General features: G+C 28.8%; 1 protein-coding gene across 1 annotated transcript; it reads left to right on the top strand.

Moving 5' to 3' along the window:
- The first annotated feature begins 4,277 nt into the window (after positions 1 to 4,277).
- On the top strand, positions 4,278 to 22,692 carry LOC130798114 (homeotic protein knotted-1). The gene is made up of 5 exons (XM_057660985.1): positions 4,278 to 5,314; positions 5,777 to 5,902; positions 6,427 to 6,562; positions 21,032 to 21,285; positions 22,105 to 22,692. Exons 1-5 carry the CDS (start codon positions 4,817 to 4,819, stop codon positions 22,306 to 22,308), a joined length of 1,218 nt encoding a protein of 405 aa, XP_057516968.1. The 5' UTR covers positions 4,278 to 4,816; the 3' UTR covers positions 22,309 to 22,692.
- The last annotated feature ends 2,319 nt before the right edge of the window (positions 22,693 to 25,011 follow it).

The raw sequence follows: 25,011 nt of genomic DNA, 5'->3' as shown, positions 1-25,011 counted from the left end.
GATGAAGAAGCTCCCTTTAACCGAAATGATACACCAGAAGTAAGCCACTAAACATCGACACCACACCACTAGGGGTGCACACGTTCCGATTTGGTCTGGTTTGACACTAAAATCAGACCAAACAAAAAATTTCGGTCTGAAAATTTTTCAAATCGAATCTGACCGTTTAAATCACCAAATTTGACCGGATCAAACTGTTCTACAAGAATCTGGTCTAGTCTGGTCTTGTCTACGATTTCTTTTTTTTATATTTATTCCAAATTAATGTATGTGTTTATGCAAATATTTTGCACCTATAATCACCAAATATAATAATTTGTAGTTAGTTAATTACATCAACATCATTAAATATATATTATTATATAAAAATAACTATATCTCCAAATACCTAGATAGCAACCTTTTTTTTGAAAAAAATTTATGGTTTTCAATCATACTATGGTTTGCAGTTTGTTTTGATCTGAAAAATAAAAACCGAGACTAGACTGTAAACCGTAATTTTTTAAAAAAATCATACCAAACCGTTTTAATCATAGACCAAATCAAATATTAAAATTATGGTTTTGTTTGATCTGATTTGCGGTTTAGACCAAACTTTGTTCAGCCCTCCACACCACAAGGCTAAGTGTAAATAACACTAAGACCTAAAAGTCAAAAACATCTTAGTTTAGCCATAAGTCGGCTCCACAACTACACCTAATACTCTCTGGCACACCAAAAAGACATAATAACTTGACCAAAAACTAACAAAAAGACCTAGTGGGCCAACACCACAAGCGCACAACAAGAATATCACCAACAAGTTCATGCAACACCAACCTTGCCACCCTCGAAACCCCTAGCCATCGATGCAATTAAGAAGGAATGAAACGCAAACACCACCTCGACCCATGCCAAACCCATAGGGGCGACCAGCATCGTTAAATCAACACCAACTCATCATGGGGAAGATGCCGATGTGATTGACAAAAAACACAACCAGAAAGTAACAAGGAAAGAGGCTTTGCAACCCCGAGTCATCGAGTCAAAATAGGAGGAGTGAACCATAACCACCACCCCGACCCATTAAAAGCCAAGAAGGATAACCAACACCATAAAATCCTCAAATAGGAGACTAGTTTACACAAGAATCAGAATTCAGAACTTCCTAGTTTAAACTCAGAATTTAGAATAGAGCCACCGAGAATCATTACCAAAAGCACCACCCAAAAAAGACTACCAACACCCAGAGCCACCAAGAAACATCACCACATAAAATCATCTCCAGAAAGGGAATAAACCAATGACACACCATCTCAGAAACAAACACATAGCAGAAAAATCATAGCCTACAAAACTAACACACCTAAAACTATAAGTTTCGGTCCACCAGACACAACCCCAACGACACCCAGGACCACCAATCACAACCGCCTAAAAAAATAAAGAATTTTCATGTCCTTTGAACCATCTCAACTGAGATCGCCATAGAAATTAAAATTTACCTCATTAGATACTTTACGAGACATATCGGAACCCTTTTCATCAAAATACACCACCAGTCCCTTTTGATAAGACTGCAACACCCTTGTGTCCACCAAACACCAACTCCTAACACACCAATCCACCACTAGGGACCAACGCTCGAGCCAACACCATCTAAAAAGTTTCTAACCACCAAATCGAGCCTCCAGACACTAAGATTAAAAAACACAACAGCCTAAATCAACCCAGAAAAGATTGACATCAAAATCTGTCAAGGAATCAACTCAACCATAAGCTTTGCTAAAGCTTATGGTGGAGGCTCCAGGATATATTACATACTCTAACACGCCCCTCACATAAGAGTCCATTCGGCTAGAAGTGTGAATGCGCATATGCGCTGAATATTCTACTTTAAATGAGGGGTAATTGAGATTCGAACCCGTGACCTCTTGTCACATTGGCTTCTAATATCATGTCAAGGAACCAACTCAACCAAAAACTTAAGCTTATGGTTGAGGTTCCAGGATATATTATATACTCTAACAAAATCAATAGATGAAAAATGTTGAACCGTAAAGAGACACCGGCCAATAACACCCAAAAGGCAATCCTACGCCACCACTACTACCTTGCGCCTCAACCCAGCTAATAGTTAAAGACCAATCGAAAAAACCCTGCAAACCAGATTTTAAAAAAAAAGAGACGCCAAACTTTAAAACACTAAAGAGAGACCTAAACCAAAATGAAGCCACAGCAAGCCAGAACCGAAGTAGGAACCGCCGAATGGCGTAAGGCCCTCCAAGGGAGAGGAAAACCAAAACTTAGGAAAGCCTCTCTTTCTCTCTAGAAACTACTCACTATGTTCCGGTTCACACAGAGTCTAATGAAATTGATCTGTAAATCAAACAAAATTCGTGATTGATGAATATAAGATAAGTGATGAATGAAACCGGAAAAAGGATTTGAATAGCCAAAGCGACAATGTTAAGTCTTGATATTTCATTTTTGACTTCTAGCTTACTAAATTATGACCGAATTGCCCCAAAGTCTTAGTTGTTTATATTAAAGCTAAACTTATTATGAATGTCAATAATTATTGGGAAGATACGAGGTGCACACATTTCATATGCCAAGGACATATACATTATCTAAAAATCATATGGCAATGAGAAGAAGGTCTCCAATAGCTTATAAAGTGTGCACACCATCTTTAATTTGTCGATGTGGGATAAATCATCGAACACCCCCTCACATGGGAACCCCTGTCAAGTTCGCATGTGAGAGTAGTCAATTAGGGTAGGAACGCTATTCTTTTCAGACCAATTATTTTTAATTTTTGATCGAACCATTGACTCGGATACCTTATAAAGAAATAAATAATGCGAAAAATGAGTTTTGAATACTGTCTGTATTGATTTAATTAAGCTAATACAACCTCTATTTATACATAAAAAAAACCATTTAAAGAAGGTAACAAAATATATTACAATAATCACATAATATTCAATGAATAATTCACATAATAATATCAACCTAATTTTAGCACTTTCCTACAGTTTAGTGTTGATATTTCATTTTTAAGTTTTAAGAGTCGTTGTGATCCAAACCTTACCAATATCCTATTCACTCAATCATTAGGAAAGTGTAAATTACGCTCCTTATATACATGATCTCATACTTGCCACTAATAACAAGTTATTTTTTGAAATTTATGGCGGATTATAAATGTGTTTGATTAGTTATATCCTAGGAAACGAACTTCGGAAACAACCTATTAACTTAACCAATAACCATACATGGGCCATTTTCATTTTACAAGTTTCAGGACTTGTTGGGATCAAGTAACTTATTTAGGTAAGGGTTAAAATATATCAACAATGACCTATAAACAATTTGTGTGATCATTGTTATTGTATTTTTTTTCACACTATTAATATAATTAAATATGTCAGTTGAAATTTTGGAAATTTTTACATGGTAACATCGAATTTCATGAAATATCAGTGGTAGCATTTTTGTAAGATTTTTCTACGAGGTAGTATCCAGTTTATGCCTTATCTAACTTTCGTAGTATTTTCCGTTAAATTCTTGTCAATTTCCGTTTAATTCACCATTTTGACATTTCTACTCTCTATTAAGTGTTGGTTGTTGTCTTTATAATTTGTCCTAAACTATTTTTATGCTCTCAAATATTTAATTCACCATTTTGACGTTTAATACATTAACGCTCTCAAATGTTTAGGGTAAATTATAAAGACAAGAACTAACACTTAATAAGGGTAGAAAAATCAAAATGGTGAATTAAACGGAAATTGACAAGAACTTAACGAAAAATACTACAGTGGTTAGATAAGGCATAAATTGAATGCTACCATGTGAAAAAATCTTACAAAAATGCTACCACTGACATTTTATGAAAATTCACTGGCATTTTATGAAAATTCAATACTATCATATGGAATTCCCTTGAAATTTATAACAAAACCTAGTTAAAATTGATCGTTAACAAATAACAACCAAAAGACACAATTATTATATAAAAAAATGGAAGGAGTAACATCTAATCAGTAATAACAGTTGGTAGAATAGTTAATTATGCTTAATTGGCCCACAATTCATTAGCCAAAATTTTCCAAAATAATCAATTCTTTATACTAATCAAAATAAACAAATGTTTAATGTGTCATTATCTTCAAAAGAGTATTATGTCTTTGATTTACCTGGCTAGTAATTTAAATACTATTTAATTTATATTGTTTCGGTATCTTAAAATTTATCTTATTTAACTAAAAAAACTATTATAAAAAATAATTAAAAGAGATAAATACAAAGCAACGGAGGAGTATATGGTTCATAAAGAAAAGGAATCATCTTAGCTTTATCAATATTGCATCCTCCCAAGTCTCAACTCTCCCCAAACTTGAGAAAAGCCATCACTATTTTCTACATCTATCATCAATTTGTTTCTAATATTATACTACTCATTTCATACTTGTGTTATCCGTACAGTTATGGCTGCTCTTTTGCACTACAACTTCACCATATATATGACTAATTAATCCTTTTCTTAATTAACCCTATCTTTTTCATCATACTATACTCCTCATTCTAACCCAATTCATCAAATCTACAATTTTTAATATTTCCCAACTTTCTTGGTCTCCGATCTTTTCATTATCGTCATACACAATGTATTCAGCTCTAAAGCTTTGTTTCTAAAAAAATTTAGGGTTTTTTTTAGATGTGTATTTTTGGTGGGTTTAATCACAACATCAAAAAAGGTTTTTTTTTTTTTTTGGTTATTTGGGTTGTGATTAGTTTTGTAATTAGAAGTTGGATCTTATTGAATTAAATGGAAGATTATAGTCATGAATTGAGTGATAACAATGGAGAACATCATCATCAACAAAGAGGGAATTTTTCATATGTGACATCATCAATCTTGGGTCCAAATAATTCATCTTCAACATCTCCATCATCATCATATGTCGGAAGAAATAATCCATTTCATCATCATCAATCAAGTTTTCATCTTCAACCTTCAGTTGTTAAGACTGAAGCTGGAACAACTCACCAACATTTTCCTAGATTTCAGTACCCATTACTCACGAGTTGTGGCCGAGTTGACTCACCCACACCATCTTCCCTTCATCCTCATCTTCAACAACAACACCATCATCAAGATCAAGAAACTCATCATCATCATCATCATCATCATCATCATCATCATCTTAATGATGATAATAATAGTAATCATGGGAATAGTCATGAAGTTGATGCTATTAAAGCAAAGATCATTTCTCATCCTCAATATTCCAACCTCTTGGAAGCTTACCTTGCTTGCCAAAAGGTACCTTTTTCACTTTACATAGCTCATTCTTATCATCATCATATTTAATTAAATTTGCTAAATTAATTAAATTTCCACTTTCATTAAAATTTTATTTTTTTGGCGACTCGTGCTAACAATTAATGTTCACCTTGGTGAGACCAACTAGTCCGTTTCGGTCAGATTGTTATATTTTTTACTATTCGAAAAAATTAGATTTTATTTTGCCGACTTGCTAATCCCTCTCAATTAGATTGTTAAATTTGTAAGAAATGAAAAAATTAGTTCACTTTCGTGACTAATTTCTTTGTTTGAGTCAGATTGCTATATTTTTTTGACCTAGCTAGTGTAATGACCTAAACTTTAAGTTGATAGATTTAAAGAAAATATGAAGAACCTATATATATATATATATATACATACTTCCTATTAACTAAAAATTGTAATGAGATGTTGGGTTTTTGTTTGATGATATGTGATAAGGTGGGAGCTCCACCAGAAGTGGCGGCACGGCTGGCGGCGGCACAGCAAGAGTTTGAAGCAAGACAAAGGGCTTCCTTCTCCAATTCTAGAGACCCTTCTAAAGATCCAGAACTTGACCAGTTTATGGTGAACTATTCAACCTAATTAATAAATTCAAATCAATTACTTTTTTCAAATTTTTTAATACTTATATAAAAACAAAGGATATCCTACTCTCTTATATTTTTCCTATTTGTTTATTTACTTTATAGTTACTCTTTACTAATCATTCTTAATATATATCTTTATTTTCATCTATATGTTTAAATACAGTCAAATGATATCTTATTTCATTCGTCATGCAAAAAATATCAACTTTTTATAATTTTTAATTTTGTCCAATCGGTGATATTAAAAATTAAAATGTTGTCTCAACAAACGTGAAAAAGATAAATGAGACAAGTAGATTGAATAGGAGGAGTATTATTCTTGGCGTTTTTTAATCCATTTTTCCATTTAAAATTGGTATATTATACATAATAATGTAAAATGTTTTATAGGCTTAGTTTAAGCAAATTCAAAGGGAGAAATTAATTAATATTTTTTGTAGAGAACAAATGATTGGTTAATAACAATAATTCTGACACATGTTAATTTGAAAATCTGGGTAGGAAGCATATTATGATATGCTGGTTAAGTATAGAGAGGAGTTAACACGACCAGTGCAAGAAGCCATGGATTTTATGCGCAGGATTGAAGCTCAGCTCAACGTCATTAGTAATGGCCGAGTAAATGTGTTTTCCACAGGTACTATTGCTGTCTCGCTCCCTATATATCATGTAAAAATACACTATAATTTTTCTATCCCACTTCAAAAATTCAAAGACTAAAAAAATAACAAAGTAAAGAAAATAAAAATCAATAGCAGACTGATATAAATTTACATTTAAGGCTCTTCATTTATAGATTTTTGTACCATAGAACATTTTAATATACTGGTGCTTAGAGGTAGTGTGTTAAGTCGGTCCGATGATTGTCAATTAGATTTTGTAATCGAATTCAATTTGAATTGATATTAAAATGAATTCAAAAACACTTGAAAGGTGTTTGGATTTGTGAGTCTTTAATATGAAACTTTTAATATGAGACCTCGAAGATTAAAAAAAATTGCATTTCTTGTTTGTCATGTTAGAAACTTGAAAGAAAGAGATAAAAATAAAAGTCTCAACTAAAATATCACCCTCTTTAAAGACATTTCTTAGGGACTTTCTCAATTTTTAATCTCATTTTTTATCCTTATTCCCTTTAAACAAATAAAGATTTAAACTTTATTTTTGGGACAAAATCCCATTCTTTTCCTCAAGTCGTACATGCCAAACACCCGTTTAAAAATCAATGTGGACGCAACATAACTCAATTTTAAATGAATTTGAAATATCTGATCCAGGTGAACACCTCTAGAAATAACTATTAAAAATGTTCAATTTCTATGTACTTAAACAAATTTGTAGGGTATATATGGTTAATGCATCATTTTGCAGCTATGTGATAAATCTGATGTGTTTTAATAATTGATTTTGATTTTGACTTTAATTTTCCTATCATCCCAAAAAAGTAAACAGCCAAAAAATTAAGTATATGAGGAAATTAAAATTTTAGAATAAATAATTGGTCAACTGTCCAGATTTGGAGTATTATACATTTCTCTTTCCTCCTACGACTTGATGGTCTCCTACAGGAGTCTAGAAGTTTACGTTTTTATGTATAAAAATTAATTAATAATAATAATAATTAATATTATACGCCAATAATTAGTGTGGATTTTTTTGGTTTCTAACCCTAATCCATTGATTCACGAGCATAATAGAAGAAGCATCGATTTTATCCGCTTCCAAATAAATAATTGATTTTTTTGTTTATTTTTCCTTCTTTATGTCTTGTGGGTGATTTTTCTTCTTTTCCTTTTGTATTTAATTTATTTTATCATTATTAGTTGTTCATTTTGATCAACTTAAATATTAACATGATATGACTTGACTTTATAATGATACATGTGATGATGAACTTCTAATTGTAACTATAATATTTTTACATAAATTTAAAAATTAAAATATATTCAAAAAATAATATACTCAGATGAACATCTCTAATTATCCGTATATATATTCACTAGAAACTTTTGACTGTTCTAGAGAATATTTCAAAATCTTCAGTAAAGTAATACTTCACATTATTTAGCTGCGGTGGAGGAGATTTATTATATTTGTACTGTGTTTTTTTTATAAAAAAGAAATTATTTTTTGTGGTTTTTTCTAAAAACATTTGGTAAAGAATAAGTAGAAGATTGTTCTAAACACAGATAGATGGGTGCCCATAAGGGGCACTGTATTAGTCTACTCACACACTGTTGATTGATTTTCTCCTATAAATTTTTAAATTTCTTGAAAGCTTTTAACATAGGCTTAAGATGCAATGATGTAATTATTGTCTTATGTTGAGTGCAAAATTCCGAAAACTTTTTGATATCTGTCTTTTATAAATCTCACCTTATGATTATTTTTTAAATGTTCGATTCTTGCACCATATTTTGTTTTAAAGATCTTTCCTATTCTCTTGACATGTAGAAGCCGGTTTTCTTTTAAAAAACAATCATTGACACATGCCACATTCTTATTTGTTACTTCATAATTATTTATAGAAACTAAAAAAATAAAAACACATCAACACCCATCCCCTCCCTCCATGCCTCCCACCTTCACGGCCAACCACCACCCACGGCCACCCCAATGCGGCCCTAAAAACACCCTCCATTAAAGCTACCTTCCCTAAACCAAATCCTTGCAATAACCATCAGCCATAGCCACCTCCCTTCCCTCTCTCTTTCATCTTCAAATGAATCAACACCAAACCACCATAACCATCTCTCTCTATCCCTCTATCTTTTCCATCTTCATAATCAACCAACATCTATCACACCACCATAACGAGGCGGAGCAAAAAATTTCAAAGCCCTATTTAAATTATAATTATTTGAAAAAATTGAGGCCCTTGAATAAAAATAATCTACAATTGACAAAATATCAAATTATAAATGCAGCTAACTAGACATAAAAAATCAAAATAAGAAACGAATAACATAATAAATAATTAATAATGTTATAAAACTAAAAATATTAAAATATGACTATAACTATTAAAATATGACAAAGACCAATTTTAAAGTCAAATACTTCATATATCTAGATAAAAAGTACAGTAATAAACAAATTTGCAAATTACTGTTATACTTGTAGGCAAAAAAAAAAATCCAAACAAAGCAGAAATTAAATCTAAAAAATATAATAATGAACAAAAATATCATATCTAATTTCTAGAATAAGAGAATTACCCACTTAGTATGAAGAGCAATTTATACATTCTTGGAATGATGAAGATAAGTATGAGCATAAATAAGAAATGCCCCAATCGAAACCAATCTAAGACAACCCAGAACATTATATATTGATATTCATTGAATAATGATAACTTGAAAATTAAAAAAGAGAAAGGTAGAATAAATGGTCTCATATGAAAATAAATGAATGGAAAATGAATTGATGATTTACATATAATTTTATGTTCAAAGAAGAGATCAAAAAATAAGAATTAAATTGGTGGGATGATTGAGAAATAAAGATGGAGATATATTGGGAATATAACAAAATTAAAATTAACCGACTTACATTCTCAAATATGGATGAAAGAGGGCTTTTATATTTTGCCAAAAAGTTTATTGCCAAGGGTCGAACCCTTGACCACCTATGTAAAATGGAAATCTTCATGCCAACCGCGCTACGTGTAGAATAAATATTACTGAAGCATTTATATATCGGGCCCTTTTTATCAAGGCCTATGCGGTTGACTATCCGGAATGAGTTCAGAACCCGGCCTGACCACCTCATTCGTCTCTCTCCCTAGAACTTTTAATCTCTTTAATAGAATCCCATTTGTTAACTCACACTATTGAAAACCCTATATGTTATGTTTGGGAACTATAATTTTATTTGAAAATCTGAAATTAACTTAAATTTATTATTTGGCAAATTATAAATTTTTAAATTTTGATTTGGATCAATTTCACGGTTGTTTTTAAAGTACTTAAAGTTGAGGATTTAAGAATAACTTTCCAAACCTTATCATTTTCAATATAATTTAAGATGAAATATTTATTGTCAAACACAACAATACATTAAAACCCCAGAAATTATTCTAAAAAGGGCATTATCATGGTAAGGGAGTGGAACATTACAAGGTGGTGGTGGTGGTGGTGATGGAAAAGGGTAACAAGGGGAGGATGCGATTTTCAAGGGCAAAGTGGTGGTGGAGGTTAGGGAAGGGGAGGTGATTAGGTTGGGGTGGAAATCAGGTTGTATGTTATTTAGATCTTTAAAATAAAATGAGGTGCAAAGGTTAGATTTTTTAAAAATAACCAAAAAATGAAATTTTAAAAAAATAACCAGTAAAAGATGAAATTTTTAAAAGTGAATTTCCTATAATTTGTGTTTAATTTACCATAAAACAATAGAGCGCAACAGAAGTAAGTTAAATCATACATTATACTAAAAAGTTTGGAAAATTTCAAGTGTCACGATTAAAGAGAGGTAGTTTTGTGTGCTTGTCAAGTATTCTCGATTATGGGTGAAAGTTAGGTTTGTGGTAAAGTTTTTTGACGAAACAATATCAAATCAAATTTAATTTGCTTTTGATTTTTCAATCTAAATTCAAATTAATTTGGTCACAATTAAAATCAGTTAAGTTAAATTTATTTGATTTGACTTTTTAGTTCAATTCAAATCATATTTTCATCTAAATAACAAATTTAAAATTCATAACGAACTAAAAAAACAAAATAGTAAACTAAATCATGGTTGCAAAAATGAGGAATGACAAAATGAAACTTGAATATTGAACAAAGACTTATTTTTGTTATAAGAACCCTAAACTTTTTTTGTTAGCATCACCAATTAAAGTCTAATTTTTGCATGATAGGGGGCTTTAGAGGTGGTATTAGAGTTTTGTTTTAAAACTAAATAAATTATTTCTGTATTATAATTAGGAACTTGCTAATGAATGTTCTACCAGCATTCGTTAATAAGGATATAATTCAATTTAAATAATAAACTTATATATATATATTGACTTTAAGTTATATAAATATATTTAATATTATCTAATATATTACAAAATTTAGAACTTATTTCTAAATCACACGGTTAAAGTATTTTTTATTATTTCTATCTTTTATTTGTTTTCTAATTTACTCTTTTAAATATGTTAATGTTCTTATTAATGAACATCTCTAGGTCTTCGTTAGATTTTTCCTTATTATTATTTGACCAAAAAGCTAAAACTTCAAAAAGTAAAATAAGTTAAAAATAGTGTATAAGAGAACCTTTTAACTAGGTTACACGTGAAAAATTCCTTCAAAAGAAAATCAAAAAACTAATATAACTGTGAAAATTGTCTAAAATAATTTCATATGAACTCTAACAAGATAATAATCTAAAGGTGATCAGATTATTAAAATTAAATTTTATAATATATAAAACTTTTTTCATTTTTATTTCACCCCAAAATTCTTACTCAACGATTCATTTTTTTGTGAAAAGGTGATTATAAATTTAAAATTGATGAAAATCAACACGTGCATTTTAAAAGACAATCACACATTTCATTTTCAATATCTATGATGATAAAAACAATAAATAATAATAATAATAATAATAATAATAATAATGATGATAATGATAATAATAATTATAATTACTCTATAATAATAATAATAATAATAATAATAATAATATAATATAATATAATATAAATATAAATAATAACAGTAATATTGTGTAATAATTATTAATTTTTAAAAAAGATCTGGATTTATAATAACGATTATCAAATTATTTAAATTTTGAATATTAATTGTATTGCTCAACAATCATGATTATATATCTTTGTTCTGGTGCTTTAGTAATACATCCGTTTATAATATTTTTTTTAATTTGGTTATTTATATGTTCTACATTATAGAAATTTTTATCTTTTTTTTTATTACGCTATTTTTTTATTAGAAATATTAATTTTACAAATATATTTACAAATAAAATCTGGATAAATTGTTCTATAACACTCCACTAAGCACTTTCATCATGCATGTTAGAGTATTTATAATAAAATCTATCTTTATTATTAATATTTATAATTTTCATTGAATACAACAAGACGAAAATAGCAAAATGGGAATTCTTGTCAAATAAACTATAAAAATATTCTAACTTTGTCCTGCGGAATTAGCCTTATTCACCATGTTAATGTGTGGCATTAAATTTTCCCAATCTTATTTTCGATGATTATATTTTTTTAAATATTATTTACATTTTAAAATTATTTTTCAAAGTATTTATATTACCGTTTTATTTTTGATAGAAAAGAATTCACCAAAACTTAAGTAATAAATAAATAAATAAATAATGGACAAAGCAAATGCTTTGCTGCTCTTGTCTTGAGCAAGACGTTGTAGAGTATGTCTAGAATAATTAAATTACCATAATTTAAGGATGCAATCATTGATTCATTGTAATCCTTTTAAATATAAAATGATATTATGATACATCAATCATTTATTTAGTGTAGTAAAAAACAAAATGTTCAAACTACACTTTTCAATAACTTTTTTTCGTGAGTGGTTCCAATAACTTAATCATCCCCAAATTGTTATAAAATAGAAATCTTTATATATACTTCAATTTCATTCCGATTTATTTAATTTATACATCTTGATAGAAATGTAAATATTAATTCATAGTTTATAAATTAAACAAATAACAATTATGTTGAAGAAAAAAGTGGATGAAATTATAAAAGAACACTACCCATTACATTATGCAGTGATTTGATTGACTCAATATCTCAATAAATTGAGTTAAATAGACTAAATTGTTTACTTGTGTCTACAAGGCAATTTATTACTTTGTTCATTTGAATTTGAATTAACTGTAAAAAATGTTCTTTTAAAAAAGAAAACGTAGGATTTGATGATAAAAAGAGACAAACTAAATGGCATAGATGATATAAACTGAGAGTTGAAATATATAAATTATAGATGATATTAAAAAATATTGAAAAAGTTTATATCCCAATACGAAAATAATAAAAAATAAGTTTAACATGTTAAAATAAAAATAATAGGTATGTTTGACAAATTAGCTTATTGAGCAATTTTAGCTTATTTTGATTTAAATAAAAATTGGACGATCAAACTAATTAATGCTAGTGTTTAGTGAAGTAACTGGTCGAAACAGCTTATTAATGTGAATAAGCTGTTTTTGAACAAGCTTTTCATAGCAGTGGTTTAACATCAGTTGATTAAATTAGTTAAAATAATCATCTGATCAAATCAATCAGTATAATCAACTATTAACTATTAGCTATTAGATACCAGTTATTAGCCATTTGTCGGTTGAATGTAAAATTGAGATGAACAAGGGTGAAGGGAGTAATGATTAGGAACGATAAACACCCCAATAAGAAAGAAAACTGTCGGTGTTTTAAAGGTGTAGCCCCTAAATGTAGTAACGATTGAAACATTAGGGTAAATTAATGATTAAAAGGGGTTAATTAAATGGGGTATTGGGAAATGGTAATGGTTAAAAAGAATAAAAAAAAAAAAAGAAAAAAAGAACTTAGGATGCTAAAATAGTGGAAACAATGAGTGAGAGAGTAAGTAGGTGTTGTGTAGGATAGGGTGTACTCTCTGTCAGAACATCTTTTCATATTAATGGCACTACTAGTCTACTCTCAGTAGATGGGCTATTATTTTTCTATTTGTTTTCTCAAATTTACCAGTTTGTAGAGTACTAGAGGAGTAGTAGTACTATACTACTATGTCACACGGTGACCTACATTTTTTCTGTACACACTGTTCCACTCTTACTCCTCTCTAAACTCCAAAAGAATGTCATCTACTCCAATTACCTAGATCGTCTTTCCTAGGGTATGTTGGGTCGGATCGGGCCGGGCTGGGCCGGGCCATGCAATTTATTGCTCGGAATGTCTATGCTTATTAGGTTGGTATCAGACCGATATTATTTTAACTGAAATTGTATATAAACTAGTTGATATTTAAATTTGGGGAAATGAAACTTCAATTGCAATTGCATTTTATAATCGACATATAACGGATGACTGAGATTTCAAACCTAAATTGAGTTTTTCTACTGAACCGGTTGTAGATCCGAATCTATTTTTACCCAAAATCTTGTAAAACTCAAACTAACTTTTAACCAAATTGTTGTTTATACATTAAAAAAAAACAATTATCCAATAATAAATTTACTTAACAAATTAAGATCCCATTTTAGATTAAGTCGAAGACTAAATGTTAAGAATTTAAGTTTGAGCTCATGTTTGAATGTGGCTAATAAATGTGATGATGGTCTAATTGATGATATTCATAAACCAATATAAACGCTCACCATAACAACTTTAGTAATGTATGACAACTTTTTTATGGAGACAACATCTTTTATCCTTTTTATTAGTCGATTTGGAACAAGTTTAAACACTTAGCTTCTATTTCAATCCTTAAATAATGTGGGGTCAACTCAAAAAAAAAAATTAATCTGAGACAAAATTTAATTTACTATTCCTATTATGTTTTTCTCTATTTTCTTTTATATAAGCGAGCATTAGGTTTTCACTTTGTTTCCCAAACGATATAAAACAAATTTAATTTTTATCGTTGTTTTGATCTTCTCTCTTTTCTTTTAATTAGAATTATCTAATTGATTTATATATAGACAAAATTTTTATTATTTATTTTATATATCTTTTCGGATACTATCTCAAATATCTTTTTAAATTTATTTTCTCACTTATATTTATATGCAAATGATTAGTTTTAATATAAAATCTTTTAATTTGTAGAAAATTATTATATAATTATATTAACGTATTACAGGATAAAAGTATAGAGAATGTTATTAAAAACAAAGTTATATTTTTACATTCTGAAGATGATATTTCTTTTTGAAATTGATAAAATGATGAATAAGTCAATAAGTTTGAAAGAAAGGTATTATGATAGTTTGTTTTTTAATTTTAAGTCTGACTATGTCCTAATACCCCAAAGACATAATGGTATTAGGTATTTTACCAATAATTATAATTTCAAATAAAGTTATTAATAACTCTCATATGAAAAATAATCCCAACATCTAAATACTTGTTTTACTAATTTTCTCTTCTTCCACAAAAGAGTCTCAATTTGCTTCCTAAAACAACGTCGGACTATTTTTTTTTTGTATAAAGGTAACGTACTACCTTCATTCAACAGAAAATGTCTTATTTATTTTTTTGACGTTATTCAATGTACTTATTTAATGCTTGATATCTTTTATTATATATAACGAAATATTATAAAAAAAGTAGATATTAATAATCATTGCATCAATATGAATCAAACAAGATCTCACTTAACTATATTTTAATTTATAGATTAAGAATAATATACAAGTTAAGAATAATAAGTGAATAATGTCAAAAAGTAAATGAGACATTTTTAGTGAAATGGATAGTGTATTATAAAAAACTTAAAAACCAAGGTACATCAAAATGGAAAACACAGATCTCCTTTTCTTTGATAAAGAGCATTAGACTTGTATTTTCTCCTCAAGCAATGTGGAAAAAAATATTTTGCTATTCTTTTTTTCTCTCTTTTCAATTTTATCATTTTCAACTACATATAACATTTCCCTCAAAAAAAAAGAAAAGAAAAAATCTACATATAACATGGAACCAATTATTATGTTTAGAAAAATAATTATATTTTTAACCCTTTATAATTAAATATTAGTGTGTAATCAATTAATTGATAGTCTAACAGTTTAATTAAGTTTTTTTAAAGTTTCGTTATAATTAACTAACTTAAAAAGTATATTAGTCTATTATAGTCTAATCAATTATTTGGATCAATTTCATTCAATTAGCTAAATTAAGTCTAAACAATTATTTGGATTAGTTTCATTTAATTAGCTAAATTAAGTTTAGAGTACTCGATATCACTTATATGCATAACTTTAAAATATTTATTGGTTGTTCATTATTTATTAAAGATGAAATGACAAAATGAGTCATCAAAAGGCCAAGACCAATGAATAATACTCCCTCCTATTTATTTTATTTGTCTCATTTACTTTTTGTCAATATTCATGAGTTCCTCTTAATTTGTATTTTAATTTTAATCTATAAGTTAAAATAAAGTTAAGGAGGGTCTTCTTTTATTCGTCTCAGTGCAAGAATTATTAATATCAATTTTTTATAATTTTTAATGAAATACAATTAGAGATACTAAGAGTCAAATGTTACCTCGACAACTAAAATGAATAAGAAATGAGAAGCTTTTTTGTTTTCCCATAAAAGTTGAATTTCAGTTAAGTTAAATACTCTCTCATATTCATTATAAGTATCTCATTTGCTTTATACATTCTATCTAATACACTTATTCAATTCTTATTATCTCTAATGGTGTATAATTAAAAATTATGAAAAGTTGATATGAATAATCCTTGCATTGAAACGAATAAAACAAGATCCCACTTGACTATGTTTTAACTTATAGATTAATAATAAAATAAAAATTAAGAATAAGAGATGAATAGTATCTAAAAAACAGATAAACACTTGTGGGGCAAATTTTAAAAATAGTTTGTCAAATATCCTTTAATTTAAAGATAAAGTTCGCCTTGAAATAACCAAATTATGTATTGGATGAAATTTAAGTTGCTAAATATCTATAAATTGCTTTATATTCGTTCAACACACACAAAATCCTTACAAAGTGGGGCAAGATAATAAGTGGTAAGGCCAAAAACTAGTATTATATAGTAGTTTACAGTAACTAAATCAAAGAAATGAAAAAGAAATGAGGATTAAAATTATTTAACGGCTACATAAAATGAGTCCCACAAATGCAGATAAGACTTAATATTGACTAGTGTTACTTTTTGAAAACGAGATTAATGTTAACAATTTAGAGTTTTTTTTATTAAATTTATGTGTTGTTTCAGCTTTTTATTTTTATAACCTTTAAACATTAAAATTTTGAATTATAATTAGCATGAAAAATTAACTAACTTTTTTACATTGAAAAATTAACCCTATATATCTTAGAAAGAGGACAAGCATAAATGAGGTAGCCCACATACTGAGAAACATGTATCTTCCTTGTATGAAATTAAACATGCATGCATCAATATAAAAGCATGGAGCAAAACTTGTTACATTGAATTATTGCTGCATTTTAATTCTAGAAACTATATATTGCATTCCATTCATCCATTTTTCATATAATTTCAACTTATTTGAGCATACTCAGAGTTATTGTTGTTAAAATTGCAATTCTGATCTAAGTTATTACGATCTAAAAACAGATAACTAATATGGATCGTAGATAGGATAGTACTAATGGTATAATCTTAACACGATCTTACAATCCTACGATCTTATGATCTGATCCAACAAACTTAGTCTAAATTATATTGAGCTTATGAGAGCTTATCATGATTTCAATTGAATAAAAGTAAACATTATTGATAAGTTCTTATTCTCTTTGTTAACTTTAAAGTTATTAATATTTTTTGGGAATTAGAAGTTAAGTGAGGCAAATAGCTTAAACTTAAAATTGAATATTCCCAATTTGCCTAAAAGTGAATATTACTCTACTTGAAAATATATATTGTGATAATGCACTTAAACTCTGACAATGAACTGAATATACTCCTATTATAGTAGATCATGAGTGGTTCCGAGCATGATTAAGATATTTGATCGTATGACCTACTAAATTAAAGAGTCTCAAATTTTTACTTTTTTTTTATTTTGTTTACTTAGTTTTAGGCTTCATTATTTCAAAAACGTAAAATAAATTGAGCTAAAAAGTATTAAACTTCTATTACATTATACATTCTGACTTACCTACATTATAATTCAAACTAAGACGCTACAATAAAATTAATTTTTCGGCACTAAAATTGTCATTAATATATATATCTTATGTAATAAATATTGGTTTTTATTTTAAGTTTCACTATAAAGTAATATAGTGACACTTTGTTTGGCTTTTGGCGACATATGTAATATGTTATTATAGTCTATAGTGATATTTATAAGAAATGTCATAAATGTCACTAAATTCTATGTCGCGAAAAATTTTAGTATGATTTTTTTTTATGTGCTAAATGGTCTAATAAATATCCCTAAATCTACTACATATATCATTAGAAATTTAAAGTAGTAGCATTTAAATTAAATGTCACTAAAAATGTCCAATAAACGTGTATTATGTTGTATTTTTAATAAAACATCATCTATCAATAAGAAATTAATTGTTGAGGATAACAATTGTGTATGACTACTCTAATAAACCTAATATAAAAAACAATAATTTGAAAAATTATATCAAAAATCATTTTTCTAGATAACCGACATCTATTTAATATTTTATCACAAATGATTATTTTAATTGAGAAAAAAATATAAAAAGTGATGATTTTTTATTATTATAAAATAGGAATATTATTTTAATTAAACTAAAAAGAGACGAAAAAATATGATTAAAAATGAATTTTGGTGACTTTTTTTGTTTGTATAACAAATGACTATTAGTTGTAATTGTTGATTGTTAGAGTATATAACATATCTTGGGGCCTCAACCATCAGCTTAAGCTTTTGGTTGAGTTGGTTCCTTGACATGATATCAGAAGCCAACGTGAGAGGTCACGGGTTCGAATTTCAACCACCCCTCATTTAAAGTAGAATATTCAGCGCCTATGCGCATCCACACTTCTAGCCCAATGGGGTTTCGTGTGAGGGGGCGTGTTATAGTATATAACATATCCTGGGGCTTTAACCATAAGCTTAAGCTGATGGTTGAGGCCCCAAGATATGTTATATAATCTAACATTGATCCATCATATAACTAGTTGAAAGTATTGTTGATAAACAAGTTCTTTAAGTCAATTGTTATAGAAATATGTGGTAGAAATTATCTATTAGTTGTTCGCAGTCAATTTATTAAAGAAAAATCAAATTAAAAAGTTAAACACAAATAAAAACTATTGATAAAAAATATAGTTTTGGTTTAAAACCTTTTTTAAATGGGCTTAAAAGCCATTTAACAAAAGTTTGTTCCATATGTTTGATCAACCACAGAGCCAAATACAAAGCCTATAACAAAACACAGCAGTGTAGTTGGTTTCATGAGTGAGGAGCTTAAGAATGTGATAATAGGCTTTCTGTTAAGGGTTGTTTGTTAGTGTGTAGGTAGAGTTTGATTTGAAGAAAGTAAATGGAGACATATTTCTAGGAAGTTGTAGCAGAGTTGGTGGTATACTTAGACCATCACAGATTTGATAGTGCGAGTTACTCTAGTCCACATACAACATTTGACAACACATTAATCATAAACGGACTACTCCTGCTCCTACTTGGATTCATTACTCTATGTCATTCTATGAGTGATGGAGCAATAATACTTCATCCGTTCCATAATACTCGCTACATTTTTTATTTTTGGCAATTTCATATTACTTGCTACATTTCCGTTTTTAGTAATAAAACAATCATTTAAACTTCTATCTACCCCTATTTTTATCCTACTCTATACTCTATAATAAAATATATATACTATACTCTATAAAGTAACCTAACAACCTATTTTTCCTTTTTCTTTTTCAATTAACAATAATAAAATACTATACTCTATAAAGTAAACAATCAGTTACAGTGTAGGTCAATCACTTTTCTTAATTCTCGTACCCATGCAAATGTAGCAACAATTATGGAACGGAGGAAGTACACTAAGATTTAAGGTTGTGTTCGCTTTTCATTCTTTTTCGAAATTTTATAATCTAAAAAGAAATACTTTTTCCATTCTGAAATAGTCGTGATATAAGAATTATTGGTAATTTGGTACTATTCATCTTTTAAGCTTATTTTATATATTGCGGTTAATGTGTTAAAAAAATATAGTCAAGTGAAATCTTATTTGAATCGTCTAAACGAATACTTTCATTATATTATATTTTTATAATTTTTAGTTAAGAATAGCTTATGATATAAATGATCAAACTTACGTATTGTATTGCGTAAAAAGTAAAATATAATAAGTATAATAAAACAGTAAAAATAGTTAAATAAAAATAAAAAATAATATAAATTAATATCAACTAATATTTAAGAATTCTAAATTTAGATCATCCATGGCAGCAAAGTCCAAAGTCCAAACAGGCTGTATTGTATTTAATGTATGATTTGTTTCGAAACAAAGTTTCAGAAATGAGATGGTCAAATTACTGAGTGGTGTCATTTCTTGTCTTTGTGAGTGGGCATTGCATTGCATTTCATTTCAATGCATGTTTTCTTCTGACACTTTGACCTGTTAACTGAGAGTTCTATCTCACTTTACCTGAACCTTTCATTCATTCTTTTTTTTTTTTTTTTTTCTTTTACTCTTTGCTTTCGTGTTAGTCTCTACTAAACCAATCCAACCTTTTAATTTTGGTTTAAGAAAACCATCATTCAGGACTCAGTGTTACCACCAATTTAATACCCTAATGTTATTAAAAAATAAAAATACTATTTTTGGTTTAATACATATCTTTACGACCCTTTGTTTGATGATATTAGTGGCGGTAATGTGAATAATTTATTATTGGAGCGGAGTAAAAATTGATAAATTTTCTTAAAGCTGTATGTAATTTCAAAAATTATGATATTTATTTAACAATTTTGTGTCATTTAACACTTAATTAATATAGACTACGTAATTTAATATTGAGGCCCCTTATTTTTCGGGGCCTTATGCGGTAGATATATTGAACATTCTTAGAACCTCCTCTGATTTATTATGTAAATTATATAAAAATGTTCCGTTTAATTCCCATGATAATGAATTTTTATCACCAAAAGGTTTTTTTTTCCATAAATTTTCATTATCACCTTATACAACATTGATAAATGGGAAGACATTTAAACTTGTTATGATATTTTAAAACTAAATTTGTATTATCATTCGCACCATTTTAATGCCAACTACCATATCAAACATAAGAAATTTATAACCCTAATGTTCCATAATAATTGGTTTTTGTTAATTATTTTGTATGTAAGATAAGATAAGTCTATTTAATTAATTAATTATTAACTTGTAAATTAATAAAATAAAACCCTATGAAATAGATGAAAAATCTGAAGGAGTAGGTTCATCTGAGGAAGAAGAGGAGAACAGTGGAGGTGAAACAGAACTTCCAGAGATTGATCCTCGAGCAGAAGATAGAGAATTGAAAAACCATCTTCTAAAGAAATATAGTGGTTATTTGAGTAGTCTTAAGCAAGAACTTTCTAAGAAGAAGAAGAAAGGTAAGCTTCCCAAAGAGGCTCGTCAGAAGCTTCTCAGTTGGTGGGAGTTGCACTACAAATGGCCCTATCCTTCTGTATGTATTCTTTTGCTTTTAGCTTTAATTAATCACGTATTTTTATCTTATTGATATTGTTACCATTACACTATGTTTAGATAACTACTTTGGAGAGAAAGGAAAAGAAAAGAAGAAAAGAGATCGAAGGGAAGGGAAAGTAGTGGAAAAGAAATGGAAGGGGAGTAACTCTTGTTTGTTTAAGATGGAAGGAAAGGGAAAGAGAGAGAAATGAGAGTTTTCCTTTTAAATCTTTCCAACTTTAAAAAGATTAATATCTTAACAAAAATTTATTATCCAAACAAGAAATTTCTCACCCCTCTAAATTTCTTCACTGTTAGAGAATATAACATATTTTAGAGCCTTAACCATTGATTGAGATTCGAACTCGTAACTTCTTATCACGCTGGCTCTGATACTATGTCAAAAACTAACTCAATAGAAGTTTAAGATGATAGTTGAAGCACTAAAATATGCTATATTCTGTAACATAAAGTATATATAACATATTTTAGGCTTTCAATTATAATTACTCATATTAGTTTAAGTTTTTAGTTATTTGGTTCTTTGCTGTAATATTAGAAGCTAGCGTGACAAGAGGGTCACGGGTTCGAATCTCAACCACTCCGCATCTCATTTAAGTGAAATATTTAGAGCTAGGTATGAAAAGCAACTGTGATGCGTCCACACTTCTACCCAAAAGATTTCCATGTAAGAAGCCGAGGCAACGTATTAGAGTATATAACATATAATGCGCCTCAACCATCAATTTAATGTTTTTGTTAATTTGGTTATATGACGGCAAGATTAATTTGAAAATGAAAATTGTAATGAAATCAGGAATCGGAAAAAGTGGCATTGGCAGAAGCAACAGGATTAGACCAAAAACAGATCAACAATTGGTTTATAAACCAAAGAAAAAGACACTGGAAACCATCAGAAGACATGCAATTTATGGTGATGGATGGCATTCATCCCCACAATCCAAATCTGTATATGGATGGTCACTACATGGGTGATGCCGCTTACCGTTTTGGAACATAACTAAACTTTCTTCATATCTTTCAATTATCTTATTCTTTTGTCATTTTGTTTTCCTTAATTAGAATCCATGTTTATGATTATATTAAGTGTTGTATGTTTGTATGTGTATCTGTGTAAGTGTACTTGATCAAGTGTATAAGCAAGTAGTCTTCTGCGATTGTAAGATTTGGGCATATTATTTTAGTCTTTGAACGAAACTTTGTAATGATACGTGGTTCGTTGTCCGATTAAATGCAAACTACTCATATATTACCCATTTTGTAGAATTATCTATGTATGTATACAATATATATACCTGAATGTTAGAAAAATAATTTCAATGACACTCGTGATATAGTAATTAAAAATGTAATTTTTATTACTATACACACAACTCAATTTACAAGAAGGATAATTTATAATTTAGAGGACATACACTCAACACAATTATTTTGGGACGCTTACACTTAGACTACAATTTACACACTCACTGACTAATACTCTCACTTTGTGTTTTCAAGTCACTCTTAGTTGTGTCTCTCTTCAACACACAACATACTAATTGACACTTCCTATTTGTACTAGTGCTAAGTAGGCTAAACTATGTTATCTAGACTACTCCACAAGCTCCTAGATACATTTAACTAGATTAGTCCATAAAGAACTTTCCTTATCATACTCCAAGTTTATGTGTAGAAGACTTTTCTAGATTGTTTCTAATATTCCTCCTAATCTGAAAAATCTTGTACAAAAAAAATATAAAATACCTCCACGGCTTCATTAAATTGGATCTTTTTCTTCGACTTCTTTTTACGCTCCAACATGTGTTTTCCAATAACACAACCATCAAGATAACAAATATTATTATCCGCCCTCCTTCCTTGCAAGACCAAGCGATCACGATAATAAACCTTACACCACTTTCCACTACCAACGTATCTACATCAATTTCTTGTCAACTTATCCAAAGATATCAAATTAGCTCGAGCTTTAGGTACATACCTCACATTATGGACTGTCTTTACATATTCATCATGGAGCCTCATTTTCACATTTCCCACGCCTTCAACTTTTAACTTAAGTCCATCACATGTTTGAACGTAGCCAAAATCATCTTTTTACTCCAACATCTCGAACATTTCTTGGTCCCTACACACATGTATAGAGGCGGCCGAATCTAATACCCATTTCTCTTGACTCACCTCCTTCTTTTTACATTAAGCAAGAAAATCTCTTCACCATAAATTTCTTGTTGGGCCACATTAGATGAATCACCCTCTTCATCTAACTTTACTTTGCCCAACTTCTCTTGCAATCCTTTTAAATTCTTTAAATCTCTTTTGCCTTTGGGCAATTCCATTGAATATGTCCCTTCTCATGACAATAGTAACATTCCCGATCATTCCTCCCTCTACCGGACTCCTCTGCAGCTAGTGCTCGCTCATCTTCTCTTTCGCCGTCGTGTTCGATACCAAATGTTGGAAAAATAATTTCAATGACACTCGTGATATAGTAATTAAAAACGTAATTTTATTACTATACACATAACTCAATTTACAAGAAGAACAATTTATAATTTAGAGGACACACACTCGACATAATTATTTTGGGACACTTACACTTAGATTACAACTTTCATATTCACTGACTAATACTCTCACTTTGTGTTTTGAACTTACTTTTAGTTGTGTCTCTCTTCAACTCACAACATATTAATTGACAGTTCCTATTTATACTAGTACTAAGTAGGCTAAACTATGTTATCTAGATTACTCCACAAGCTCCTAGATACATTTAACTAGATTAGTCCATAAGCTCTAGAATTCTCATATTAATCTAGAACTTTCCTTATCATACTCCAAGTTTATGTGTAGAAGACTATTCTAGATTATATCTAATAAATGCGACGTAGTGAGTTAGTGACTATTCTTAGGGTGAGTCCGGATCTAACTGTACTGACAATGGTAACTCTCTTATGGACGTGCGTTGATGCAAGATTGGTAAAATGACATACTTTCTCCAATTTAAGCTATTAGTTCCAATTGACTTTTGACATCTTTTATCAGTAACTTTTAACTTGTATATTATTCTTATTATATAAGTTATAACTGAAATTTTATTTAATTCGTTTTAATGCAAAGATTATTAATATTAACTTTTTATAATTTTTAATTATGCATCATTAGAAATATTAATAGTTATTTGATTGACAAATGTATTTAGTACTCTTAAAATATATAGGAAGTAATATGATATTGGATGCTTAAGACTATACTTATTTTCTTAAGAAAAATTAAAAGGTTTTGATATGTACTTCTAATATTTAGCGTTATACTTCCTATATTTCATTGAATTTGAAGTATTTTTCATTTTGATTTGTTTCATTTAATTTGCATTATTTTTATTTTTGAACAATAGCCCACCACTTTCTTTTAATCTTATCCATACATTTTAACTTTCTTTTAATTTCATCCACACAATTTATTCTACCTCTTTATTTATTACAACTTTTTAAAAAATCTACCTCTTTCTCTTTGATGCAATTCTATCGGGACAGATGAGTACTTATTCTCTTAAGAAATATTGCAAAAAATGTTAAATATTTTAAGTATAATATGTCGGAAATATTACCCAAAATAATTTAATCTTTACTTGATTTTCCTACGATAATCCAACTATTAATTAACTATGAATAATCAGAATTTTAAGTAATATTTGCCAAGA

The sequence above is a fragment of the Amaranthus tricolor genome, chromosome 13, assembly GCF_026212465.1.
Source record: "Amaranthus tricolor cultivar Red isolate AtriRed21 chromosome 13, ASM2621246v1, whole genome shotgun sequence".
Lineage (NCBI taxonomy): Eukaryota > Viridiplantae > Streptophyta > Magnoliopsida > Caryophyllales > Amaranthaceae > Amaranthus > Amaranthus tricolor.
The sequence above is the reverse complement of the archived record's forward strand: the minus strand, read 5'-3'. Positions and strand labels throughout refer to the sequence as shown.